The 13450-nt window shown below is 43.4% G+C and overlaps 2 protein-coding genes across 2 annotated transcripts in view; one reads left to right on the forward strand and one right to left on the reverse strand.

The window, feature by feature from the left end:
- The window catches only part of LOC109039974 (uncharacterized), a 192108-nt gene that overhangs the window by 91626 nt on the left and 87032 nt on the right, over positions 1-13450 (reverse strand). The window lies entirely within an intron of this gene.
- The window catches only part of LOC109035000 (lipase 3), a gene marked incomplete in the record, with an annotated part of 79919 nt that overhangs the window by 51368 nt on the left and 15101 nt on the right, over positions 1-13450 (forward strand). The window contains 3 exon segments of the mRNA XM_072296589.1: positions 6950-7064; positions 11056-11299; positions 12937-12993. Of these exon segments, the coding sequence (XP_072152690.1) occupies positions 6950-7064; positions 11056-11299; positions 12937-12993 (416 nt within the window).

Below are 13450 nucleotides of genomic sequence, written 5' to 3' on the forward strand. Positions count from 1 at the left end.
GGGTTCAGGGGGCTGACCCCCGCGTTCGGCTCCTTAGGGTTCAGGGGGCTGACCCCCGCGTTCGGCTCCTTAGGGTTCAGGGGGCTGACCCCCGCGTTCGGCTCCTTAGGGTTCAGGGGGCTGACCCCCGCGTTCGGCTCCTTAGGGTTCAGGGGGCTGACCCCCGCGTTCGGCTCCTTAGGGTTCAGGGGGCTGACCCCCGCGTTCGGCTCCTTAGGGTTCAGGGGGCTGACCCCCGCGTTCGGCTCCTTAGGGTTCAGGGGGCTGACCCCCGCGTTCGGCTCCTTAGGGTTCAGGGGGCTGACCCCCGCGTTCGGCTCCTTAGGGTTCAGGGGGCTGACCCCCGCGTTCGGCTCCTTAGGGTTCAGGGGGCTGACCCCCGCGTTCGGCTCCTTAGGGTTCAGGGGGCTGACCCCCGCGTTCGGCTCCTTAGGGTTCAGGGGGCTGACCCCCGCGTTCGGCTCCTTAGGGTTCAGGGGGCTGACCCCCGCGTTCGGCTCCTTAGGGTTCAGGGGGCTGACCCCCGCGTTCGGCTCCTTAGGGTTCAGGGGGCTGACCCCCGCGTTCGGCTCCTTAGGGTTCAGGGGGCTGACCCCCGCGTTCGGCTCCTTAGGGTTCAGGGGGCTGACCCCCGCGTTCGGCTCCTTAGGGTTCAGGGGGCGGACCCCCGCGTTCGGCTCCTTAGGGTTCAGGGGGCTGACCCCCGCGTTCGGCTCCTTAGGGTTCAGGGGGCTGACCCCCGCGTTCGGCTCCTTAGGGTTCAGGGGGCTGACCCCCGCGTTCGGCTCCTTAGGGTTCAGGGGGCTGACCCCCGCGTTCGGCTCCTTAGGGTTCAGGGGGCTGACCCCCGCGTTCGGCTCCTTAGGGTTCAGGGGGCTGACCCCCGCGTCGGCTCCTTAGGGTTCAGGGGGCTGACCCCCGCGTTCGGCTCCTTAGGGTTCAGGGGGCTGACCCCGCGTTCGGCTCCTTAGGGTTCAGGGGGCTGACCCCCGCGTTCGGCTCCTTAGGGTTCAGGGGGCTGACCCCCGCGTTCGGCTCCTTAGGGTTCAGGGGGCGGACCCCCGCGTTCGGCTCCTTAGGGTTCAGGGGGCTGACCCCCGCGTTCGGCTCCTTAGGGTTCAGGGGGCTGACCCCCGCGTCCGGCTCCTTAGGGTTCAGGGGGCTGACCCCCGCGTTCGGCTCCTTAGGGTTCAGGGGGCGGACCCCCGCGTTCGGCTCCTTAGGGTTCAGGGGGCGGACCCCCGCGTTCGGCTCCTTAGGGTTCAGGGGGCTGACCCCCGCGATCGGCTCCTTAGGGTTCAGGGGGCGGACCCCCGCGTTAGGCTCCTTAGGGTTCAGGGGGCTGACCCCCGCGTTCGGCTCCTTAGGGTTCAGGGGGCTGACCCCCGCGTTCGGCTCCTTAGGGTTCAGGGGGCTGACCCCCGCGTTCGGCTCCTTAGGGTTCAGGGGGGCGCCCCGGGTTTGGCTCCTTAGGGTTCAGGGGCCGGCCCCCGGGTTCGGCTCCTTAGGGTTCAGGGGGCTGGCCCCCGGGTTTGGCTCCTTAGGGTCAGGGGGCAGGCCCCCGGGTTGGACTCCTTAGGGTCAGGGGGGCGGTCGGCGGCCGGCCCTGTGGTTTGTAGCCTCGGCTTCGGAGTTGCTTGAAGTCAATGATCCGCCTTCAAATGACCGGGTATGCAAAATCTCTACCATGACGCACGAATAGTGGTATCAAAATTTTGCATTAAGTTTACGGATTGATTTGAAGGCGCTCTTCTGTATCGATTGTGATTCGCCTTGTTGAATGAAGTTGACCAAAAATTTAATAATTATGGGTTTTAAATCGAAAAATGTTTCGAAATTTGTCGAGGAATATTGTTTTGAAAAATAATAAGTTTGTTTTTGGTCTCCGTCTTATTTCAAAGAAGAGAGCGCAGGCGGCTGGATTGGATTGTGTACTTTGAGTCCCGTGGTTCGGTCATCGTATTCTGAAGCGAAACTTGAAAGAGTCGCCGTTTACAAGATCGCAACTTACGCACAAGCGCTTGTGAATTTAAAAAGTTTCTCACGGATAAAATAAGCTTTCCTTGATTAACTGTGTATAATCAAAATTGAAGAAAAGGTATACTTTGTCCACTGGTCCATTAGGAAAGCGTAAAGCATATATATATGGAGCATCGATGACCAACTAAATCTTATCTGATAAGGAATTTTAAGTGTGAAACCCTTTTTTTCAGTCTTAATTGATCCAAATACACCAACAAGTTTAAAACATTTATTGCAAAAATGCGTATCTCCTGATGAAGTGTCGATTCTTAGTGCCAAAAACGGGAATCTCGGCATTTCTGCCGTATTTTCTAACAGTTCGAGAAATTATTAAAACTGCTGATGGAGTTTGAAAAAACATCATATTCTTCCTATCCTCAAGAATTATTACCCTTCTACCGATAATAAGGATGAATGCAGACAGTTTTTTTACTCTCCTGGAAAATCGTGTTTTCCGAGATTCGCACCTCTGCACTTTCACCATCGACAAAGTGCTTTAGTAATGTTTAATTAACATTTGCACAGGCAGTGATTGTGATTGTTCAGTCAGTACTTTTTTCTCTCCTTATTTCTTCACAATTATTCTCAGGTATATATGTTGCAGGCAATTAGCAATCGCCGGCAAATTGCAATCTATTCGTGTTTAATCAACAAATTAAATCGTTCTGAAGTCGTTGAATTAAATCGTTAGTCTTGGATACATGGTGCCAGCTAGCACACTCGCGAGTTCGTGAAATGTCATCAATAATCTGTGTTAGGCTCGGTTAAACAACTAAACTAACTCCTTGGCAAAGCGGAGAGTATCGCTAGATTTGAAGGCGTAAAGAAATCTTTACTATATCGATGTTATCGTAATTACAATTTGACGAATTGACAATAAGTACGGAACTTGCAAATTGCCGGCGATTGCTGACTCCCTGAGACTTATACACTGATAAAGATTTCAGATATATGTATTTACTTCCATCTTTAAGTTTACATGTAATTTTCTCTCTTCTAATCAGCATGTGTGTTTCTTTTTTGTTTCTGGTGTATCCCTCGGAATTCTTGGATTCAAAAATTGATGATCTTCCTGGACAACGCAAATCGTCAATTAAAAAATTGGGATCTTTCAATTAAGCGTGACACTTGTTTCACTTAACTGAATCTTTAAATTAACTGGAAACTCAAACTTACCACAAATCCTACTCAACCGAAAACCTATCTAACCCTGCTAACCAAAACTTTACTCAACCGGTGATCTTACCCACCGGAAACTCAAACCAATCGACCAATCGTCCGGCCGAATTTTACTTAACCGGAAATCGACAACCATAAACTCTGCTCGACCGGAAACGTGCTCCAATCGAAAACTTGACCCAACTGGAAATTCGATCCAACCTGAAATGTGACCCATCTCAAAATTCCAATTCACTGGAACCGTAATCCACCTGTATATGACGTGACCGGAAATTAACTCAAGTGGAAACTGTTTCCAACCGGTATCGTGTCCCTGTCGAAAATTTGACTCGACTGAAAATTTGATTCGATCGGAAATCTGACCGACCGGAAACGACAATAAACGGGATTCATTATCCGCCCGAAATTTTACTTGACCGGAATTCGAAAATCTTAATTTCTACTTAACCGGAATTGTGCCCCAATCGAAAACTTGACTTTACTGGAAATCGACCCGACCGGAAATGTGTTCCAACCCAAATTTTGGTTGTTCTCGGATGGAGAATAACCAAATTCAATACCAATATATCATTAATTTTCCTAAAAAATGCAAAAATTCGATATAAGCGATTGATATATTGACTCGTTAACGTTAAAACTCGATTTTACATGAAAAAATACGTAGGTGTCGGGGCACTACAGTCATATTAGGTGCATTTACTCGTCCATGAATCAAAAATGAACAATTTCAATCCCAAAAAATCGTCGATTTTCCGTAAAGAATCTTACAAAATCGATATAACCGATCGATACATCGACTCGTCAACATTAAAACTCGATTTTGCGTGTAAAAATACGTAGGAACCGGTGTGTATAAAATGTGTAAACAACGACAAAAACCCCGTAGACACATCAATTCAACAAGTAAATAGCGAAAAATAAGTCCGGAGTTTGCCCCTTTGCCCCCTGTAACTCGAAAATGGTTCCTACAATCAATCATCTTGAATTTTTTTCCTGAGTTTTCTGTTATTATAAGCTTCCACTTAAACCTTGGTTCGATGGTCGAATCAAATACCGAAAAAGGGGCGAAATTTTGGGAGGCTCTTTGCTTTAGAAAATAATGCGAAGTAACGATTTTAGGACTCATGACTCCCGACATTTCCTCTCATTTGGATCGGAACTTTGATCGTCTATCGAGGCTTTTTTGTACTGCAAATTCTTGAATCATTCATTTAATCCCGGCATTGAAAGTGATTTTAGCCATGAATCGAATTTCGGCGCGATCAAGGCACCAAAAAATGAACTCGTAACTACTGCAAGCAAAATATGAAAATCTATCTACTAATATAGAACAGATTTAAGTATTGGTATATCAAAATAACGTAGGATAATGCATTTCCAAAGTGATCAGAGATTGTGAATCTGTTCTATGTTAGTTGATAGATTATCATATTTTGCATGTAGTAGTTACGGGTTCACTTTTTGCTGTCTTTGATCGCGTCGAAATTCGGTTCATGGCTAAAATCATGCACTTCCAAAGTCGGTATTAAATGAATGATTCAAGCATTAGCAGTACAAAAAGTACGATACGTAGAAAAGGTAGTACAAAACGTAGGATAATACACTTCTAAAGTGATCAGAGATCGTAAATCCTTAAGTACTCATTCTGAGTTGAATTACAAATTGAATTTTGTTTTCAGAAGATTTTAAGAAAAGAGAGGGTCACATTTTCTGACAGAAAAACTTTGAAGCTAATAAAACCAATGTACCACATCGGATTAAGGAACCCAAATGAGTCCCATTTCTCTCGAATAAGAGGGAAGAGGACGAAAGGGAGAGGAAAAGAAAAAGAAATAATACAGGAAGGCTAGCGGATTGGCCGTTGAACGTCAACAAAATGAATTATGAAGTTATATATCTAATAAGTATTCACCATTTGCTGGCGGAAGCAAGCAGCAGTCGGCTGGGGGCTGAGAGGGGGGGTTGGAGGTGGGAGGGGGACGGTTTACACCGTCCGAGTACGAATGAACTGGGTGGTGTTTGTGGTCTTAAGTGGGGTCAAGTTGTGAGAATGAAATCTGTTACGTAGTGAGCTCGTCTGGTGCGCGGTGAAATATTGCACATCATAATTTACACGTGCGGCCGGGGGGCTAGACGGTCATAAGGTTAACCCTCCACCACAACCGCCCCCGCCCCCACCACCACGCGCCGCCTGTTCATTCCTACACCCCCTTCGCCGATGTACAAACTGCAGGATTATACAACCACTATCATTCTGCTTGATTGACTCACGATTTTACACGGGGGCTATGAATTGTGTAGAAAAATACTGCGTGACGATACATTGTTTTCACTGTGTAATATGATGCATCATGTGTGTGGGACCTGTGGAGCTCTTGAGGCATTTGCGTGAGTACTTTGGGACTTTATATACTTTCGCGACTTTCTCTTTTATATACTTTCGCGAGAGACACGATGGTGCCACTGGTTTTCTCTGAAATCAACTCTAAAGCTCAAAAAAAGCTCTCAAAGATGAGACCCGGGGTAGAGGAGGAGGATACCTCACGCTATACCTTCAGAGTCCACTTCTGTATAAAGACACACTCTATGCAAAGACAGAGAGCGAATAAGTTAGCAGGGTTGTCGTGTTTTCAGTTGTGGTCCCCAAATAAAGTGGCACCGCCGTGTTTCTCGGGAAATTTTATATAGGAATCAGTGCTCAAATCGCAAATTTCTGGCACATGTAAGACTTCACCATCGAATTGTTATGTATATTGTGTAGTTTGTATGTTAATTGTGTATTTTAGCCTTGTTTCCCGTTTTCCCCCTTGTTTTTCCACTCTATCAGTGTCTCGGGCTGCTCTTAAAAATGTGTATCTATTGTCATGTATGGCTCAGCTTGAAACACTCGCGTCAACATCTATTAGTTTCTATTTTAATCATTCAAGTTTCATGTTCAATTCTGATGGACCCTTGCCTTTTGCCGATGTGCAAACTGCAGGATTACACAACTTGATTGTTCAGGGCAAAAATGGTCGTTAGGGAACCAGTGGTTTGTCGCAGGTGAAACTTCATGAAAATCACGTCGGGAACATAGAGAAAGTCTGAAATCCACTTCTTCGCGCGATCTGTGTATTTTGTGTCACGCTTTTTCAAATTTACCGCGTAAGTAGGTAGTTTTTCTTTCTGGCCGGCATGTAGTCCGGTGATCCCAGAGAGAGATTTAAGAAAACCTAACCTTCGTTTACAGATATACAGACAATCTCAGGAACTGTTAAAACTTCCCTGACGTAAAAAATATTATAAAGCCTTCCTCTTTGCAAAAACAAAAAATGAAAGAGGAAAGGAACAACCGCTTGAAACCGATTGAACTCATACATTAAAAAAGTTTGCAAGTGCTTCTTTATTCCTTTATTGTCTCTCTCTCTCTCTCTCTCTCTCTCTCTCTCCCCCTCTGGGCAAATCAGGTGATCGATAATAATTGCCAATGGATGCTGGGATTTCAAAAAAACGTGGTAAAAACTACACAGACTGCGTGTTAAAGAGAGGACTTCAGGCTTTTTTGATGTGTCCATTGTGATGTTCGTGCGCTTTTATCCGTAGAAGATCTCATTACTTGCCTACATCTCTCGCATGTGACAGACTTATTGCATGGAAAGAGACACATAATATAACCCAAGATTTGGAGGTGTTAGATCAATCAGGATTGAGCAATAGGAGAATTTAATATCGAGAGTTTAGTAATCAATGTTTATTTTTATGTCCTCAGGATTTACATTGGCCGATGCGGGATACGACGTCTGGGCAGGAAATTTCCGAGGCAATGTCTACTCCAGCAGACACAAACGTTTGAAGCCGGACATGCGTGAATACTGGGACTTCAGGTTAGGTAAATCGAGTAAGCCTCTAGTGTAGTGCAGGACACTTCGTGTCCACCAAATATTATGGTGGAGCTGGTTGATTATAGTGTTCTTGAAATTCTTCAAACTTCTATTTAACGAATGACTTTTAAGGAAAGGCAAAGCTTTCATAAATACATTGCGGGTTTTTTTTTTTTTAATTTCTTCGATTTCATTCAGCGCGAACTAAAATTAGAACACACTGAAAAAAAAAAAAAAACACATTGAATCTAGAGTCCAGACTCTTGAAAACATTGACATGAAAAAATACTCTTGATTCAATCAGATTTTTGCTTAAATCAAAAGGAAATCCGCTCAAATTAAGAGGCTCGGTTCTTGATTTAAGCTTAAATCTGATTGAATCAAGATTTTTTTTCTTGTCGATGTTTTTAAGAGTCTGGACTCTAGATCCAATGTGTTTTTTTTTTTTTTTTCCAGAGCAAGATCGAGGATCATCGTTCAGATGTTGATGATTCTAGCGATTTGAATCGTAAAATATATAGATATTTCATCGTGATTTTTCCGTTGAAAAATGTTATTTGGGTAGGGGTGGATCCTGAAAAATCAAGAACATTCTGGAGGGAGAACTGGGGTTGGAACGAGAGGTCGGTTGAAAGCGTGCATTTGGACGAGGAGGAATTTGGACAGGAAAAAATGAGGAAAGGAAAGAGTGAGAGAGTAACCACATATTGGGGAGTGCATAAAAAATGAGAGACTGACATTTCACCTCGTTAGCGGGGCGGGAAAAGAAAGTTGCCGGCTGGATTTCGCGGGGAAATCGTTTAAGCCCGACGTGACGTCGTCGTGGAGCGTGGACGTGCGGCGCACAGTGGATCGAGTCAATAAGAGAGGTCGGACATAATTTGGAAACTTTAAAAGCTTATAACTCCGTTTATACAAAACGTTGAGGTTTTAAAAGTGGTTCCATTGGTTTTCTCGTGAAATTTTCTTCTCGAAGCACCCCTAAACATTTGAAGTATGACGAAAAAAACGTCAAAATTTGCAGTTTTAGTCAAAAATTTCATGTCCGACCTCTCCAATTGACTCGATCCACTGTGCGGCGGCGGACGGGGATCAACGGCGCCCATTACGCAAGTAACCTTCGTCCTTTCGTCCGGAAGTATATAAGCCAAACTTGCACATACAAGCAACTCTGTTGTGAGCAAAATTTGAATAAAGCGATGACTGAATGGTTTCTGCACCGGCCCAGGCGTACATGCCCGCCGACCGTACCTCCCTCTCAATCCCACGCTGCCATTTTTCAACGAAAATGGGCCAGTTGCGCTGGTGACAGAATCGTGTTTTTGATGCTTGATTCGTGTGGATTAGCTAAAAGTAAGAACTTCTGTCCGAACAGCAACTTTCTCCGTTGAATTTTAACCGAGATATCATCCTTCGAAAAGTCGGGTTTTTGACGTCATCCACCTCCTGGTAGTGACACCCTTGGTTTCTTTCACCTTGGTTTTATTGGTCAGGGAGACGCACATTAGCACTGATTTCTCAATTGGTTCAAAATCAGGTTCAAGGGTGTCACTATCGCGGTGGATGATGTCATAAATCGAGTTTTTCAAGGCGCGATGTCTCGGTTAATATTCAACGTAGAAAGTTGCTGTTCGGACAGATCTCATTAATTTTAGTTGATCTGAAAGAATAAAGCATCAAAACACGATTCTGTGACTAGCGTAACTGGCTCATTGGACCGAGTTCATCAGAAAGGAACCAAACCCCATTTTAAAAAAAAAATAATTGAGTTAAGAATGTTTTTGAGTCCTTCTAGTTGTATATTTTCTTCTGCCAAAAGTTTAAAATCGAAAAAAATATTAGTTTGTGAAAAGTGGGATTCAAGTCTACGTTCTGCATTGAGTCTTATGGAGGAAAATTTCAAACGTTTTTTTCTCAGTTTCAACTTGATGTAAGTTGGTTCCTTCCTGATAAACTCGGTCTATAATGTTCTTTATCGATGGGAGACTAGACTTGAGTACCTATATAGGAATAATACGGAAAATTCGAAATATGGAGCCCTGGGTTCCAAAAGAATAGCAAATCTTTGAAAACGAAAAATGCCACTGCCAATCTTCAGATCCCAGTATCAAACCAGAATGGTCAAGAATGTCCATAAATGAGCCATTTTCCGCAAAATGAGTCAATTTATGCAAAAACTAGGTCAAATGCGTGCTTTACCAACAACGGATCGTGATAATAAATATTTTTTTTCTAGTCCTTAAATGCACATTTATCTAAAAATATACAGCTCTTTATAAAATAAATTTTTGTCACAATTTGAACGGTTGAAAAAATACGAGGAGCATTTTGATACAGGTAATGCGACGGCAGTCTTTCCTTTATGAATTTTTACTCTTAAAATATTAAAAATTCGAGAGATCTGTGTGGGAACATAAGAAACCTCTTAAACGCTGATTTGACTGTCTACCTAGGCATTTGATTAAATGCCCGATCCGACTTTTTGTCCGCGACATCTGCATCTTGATCGTGTAACATAAACCGTTCTTCCAAGTTTCAATGGAGGTATTCTTGGGTGACAAATGGAGCTCTCCTGCCCAGTCTGACAACACGACTTTGCTTCGCGGACGTTGAATAGGGAAGGCGAGCATTTGTTTAGTAGGAGCAGAGCATGTGTTGCAAGTGTTGCAACTTGCAATGTGTCCCGCCCCCGCATCGGGCGAAGCACCGTCTTGTGCATATTGCATAGCTACCCGGGAGAAGGAAGCAACCCGAGGTGCTGTCAGAGAACTCGGCGCAATTTTGTCAGAGAGCTACGGACCAAGTTCCTTCAGTCTATTGGTTGTGAAAATTAGTTTTTCCCATTCGAAACGAGGTTGACCGTTTAATTGGTCGTATTTCTGCCAAACAGAACTATGTGCCTTAAGACATGAGCTCTGAGACCCATAAGTGTATGTGTGTGACAGGACTCACGTCATAATGCACATAGTTCCGTTTGGCAGAAATATGTCCAATTGTTCGGTGCCTCGAGACTCTTCGAAAGAGGCACCGGCGAGAGAGCATAAATTCAGAGTTTCAACAATAAATTATCATTCTTCTGGGTCGGCTTTCATTCCTTTCTTGTTCTCATATTATAATGACAGTAAAGCTTAATCTATAAATCATGCGAATCAAGCTTAATCTATAAATCATGCGATATAAAATCTCGAACGGCACTTCGAGCAAAACAGCGACTGGATTACAGGTTCCGTATCCGTAGCACGCTGTGAGTTTGAGAAACGCTGAGCGCCTTCAATTGATGATATATGCAACTTGGACATGCGTCGAGCACGAATTGTTGCTGGCGTTACCATTTTCATTTTCCTCGTGCCTGTTGGCTAAATTAGCGAGGGTCTAAAACTCCTACCAAGAGGAATCGGACCGAGTTAAGTAGTTATGAAACAAGCTTCATTCGCCTCTGTCAAATTTAACTGGGCAATTTTTCACATGAAAACGGTTGTGCGGATTTTTTGTGCAAATTTCAGTGAAATTTCTCACTTATTCTGCATTTAATTCTCTGCATAGTAAGAAGCAAATGCATTAACATTTTCTAAGGACTCCGCACAAACATTCTCTCATAAAAAATTAAATGCCCAGTTAAATTTGACAACAGCTGATGCGGCTTGGTTCCTTGCTGCTAAACGTGGTCCGTTTGTGAATTCACTTCATAATTCTTTTTACAGACTTAATTTTTTACAGCCAACTATTATTGAGTGAAATAGGAAATAAATCTTGGATAATTTGACGAACTAATTTTTAATGACTTTTCTCCCACGTCCTTAATCTACTTGTTCGATCACGAATTTCCTCAGTTAAACATACCACTTTCCTTGATGCTTTTATATTTTCTGAGCTACAGTAACATCAACTCACGATTCCGTGCCTCAGGAAATACAACGGGATCAACTAAAGTTGTAACAGGCTTTCAGCAACAAACCCATTAGCAGCTTAATGTTTTTGTTCTGTTCGAATATAGCTGGGACACACTGGGCCTGATTGACGTACGAGTGATGATACAGTACATTCTTCAAACGAGTGGACAGCCAGATTTGATCCACATCGGTCATTCGATGGGCACGACATCCTTCTTCGTGGCGGCCAGCTCAGATGAGCAGCTCAACCAACTAGTCAGAACCCACATAGCTCTCGCGCCAATCACCTCCTTCGAACACTCCCCCTCGCCGGTTTTCAGTGCTCAGTTCATCGAACCACTCATAACGGTAATGTCATTTCCATACATTCTTCCAATGCACATTAGAATGAACTACCGGGGTATCTACTAGTCCGGAATTTCCGGAATGTCCGGAGATAGTACTAATTTTTCAAGTGCGGTCCGGAAGCACTGAAAAAGTGCGGAAATTCCGCAAGAAGGTCCGGAATTTTGTCCTTAATGCCATACGTGTTTTTTAATAAAGCCTGGAAAGTATGCAATCTCCTTCGCGTTGATTCTCAAAATAAGAATCAACGCATTATTTGCTTGCAAGATCACGATTGTGCATTCAGTTAAGCCACCGGTAAAATTATGCGTCTTCGTCATTTTTGTTTCAATTCGGGTGAGAATTTCAAATTTTCGAAATTTTTCGAATTTCATCTGGACGTATTTCTGTTAAACGGAACGGAACTAAGCGCCAATCTGAGTTCCTTCTCGGAATTTTAGAATCCCGGATAGTGCGTTCTGTCAAACGGAACTAAGCGCCATGGAAAATCATTGCGAGTATAGGACGGAACGAGCATCGCGTTCCGAAACACTCGCCGATCCAAGCCACCCTCTCCCTTCCTCCCCCGATGGCGCTTAGTTCCGTTTGATAGAAATACGTCCATCTAATGGAGGTATTTTTTTAATTTTTCTGTTGAGGTATACTGAATATTTTGGGAATGCACTGAAAAAGTTCTGTAAAAGTACTGATTTTGGCCAGCCTATAATAGTAGACACCCCGACTACATTTGGATGTAATTCTACTAAACGGAACCACAGACGTGTGGGAGAGAAAGGGTGTGCTCGTGGTGAGCTGCATAAGAGACAATAATGTAAAAGTGGACGGAATGCCTTTTGGAGATGGAAAAACGGGATTTTTCATTAAAAATCAAACGGAACTAAGCCATGCGGCACTCATGAGCCGCGGGCATGTGACAAGAGCGTTGTGGACAGGGCTCATGAGTTAATGCGGCACGGGTGAGCTCTTCGAGCCCGGCCGTCGCCGCTGACGTCACTGGCGCTTTATTCTCCCGAGATACCGAAGAGAGCAGTAAGTGCATACTGGGATGAACTCCGAGACACATAAAAATATGTGCTAACCATGGATCTTGATCCTGTTTGCTCTTAACAGCAGAAAATTCCCATTCGCATTTTTACGGCACTCAACTAACGAGCACACCCCTTCTTTCCCACCTGTCTCCGGTTCCGTTCGACAGAAATACGTCCATTTAGCAATAGGGAGCTAATATTTTAGGCTCACTGTAGAAGCAAAGTATGTGCCATTACTGTTCCTACATAGACAAAGTATGCTTTTTCTCATTCTTGATTATTAATTCTTGATACTTGATGTCACTTTGATTCTTCATCACTTGATTTAGGGTTATCCTCATCCTCAACCCAAAACAAGATTGACACCACTTTCATAATTGTATCAACTTTAGAAAAAATTATCAACCCAAAAAAACTGAAATCTGAAAAAATGGGCAAGAGCTGTTTTTGCACGACACGATTCAATTAGAGCACGGAAAATACTAAAACTCGGAATAAAATTGATTATTTTTACACATTTTTAAAGAAACCAGATAGAAATAGCCAGTTGTAGAAATCAATGTTTAATGTATTCCATACCTTACTTGTATTTCCACCATCTGTTTATTTCAGTTGCTTCAATCGTACGAGCAAGAGCATCAACAGCAAGATGAGCAGAGTATTTTAGAGGTATGATTGTTTGTTTCATTATATTGACCAATTATAATTCTCATATTCGCAACTCTCTGCATAAAAATTGCTTTTGATCCTTATAACTCGAATTAAATTATTATTCATGGACATGTTCCATACGTTGTGCGAAAATTCACATCGAAAATTCAAACCCTGGCAAAGCTCTTTTTTGTCCCTTGGCAGCTACCGGTTTCAGGCCAGTTCTGCCATGCTATGGATAGACACCGTATGAAAATTCGATAGTTACCGAATTCCCTCTGGAAAAAATTAATTTTTGAAGAAAGTAACAAGTGATTTTCTTGTAAATCATCAGATAAAGATCATATTGTACATACAATTTTCTGAAAATACATATTAATGGCGAACATGGCTGGCTAAGCTGCATAAAACGTGGTAATTGATTTAAAAAAATCGAGCTACAAGCAAAAAATAAATTAAACAAGTAATATATCAA

This window comes from Bemisia tabaci, chromosome 2 (genome assembly GCF_918797505.1).
Source record: "Bemisia tabaci chromosome 2, PGI_BMITA_v3".
NCBI lineage: Eukaryota > Metazoa > Arthropoda > Insecta > Hemiptera > Aleyrodidae > Bemisia > Bemisia tabaci.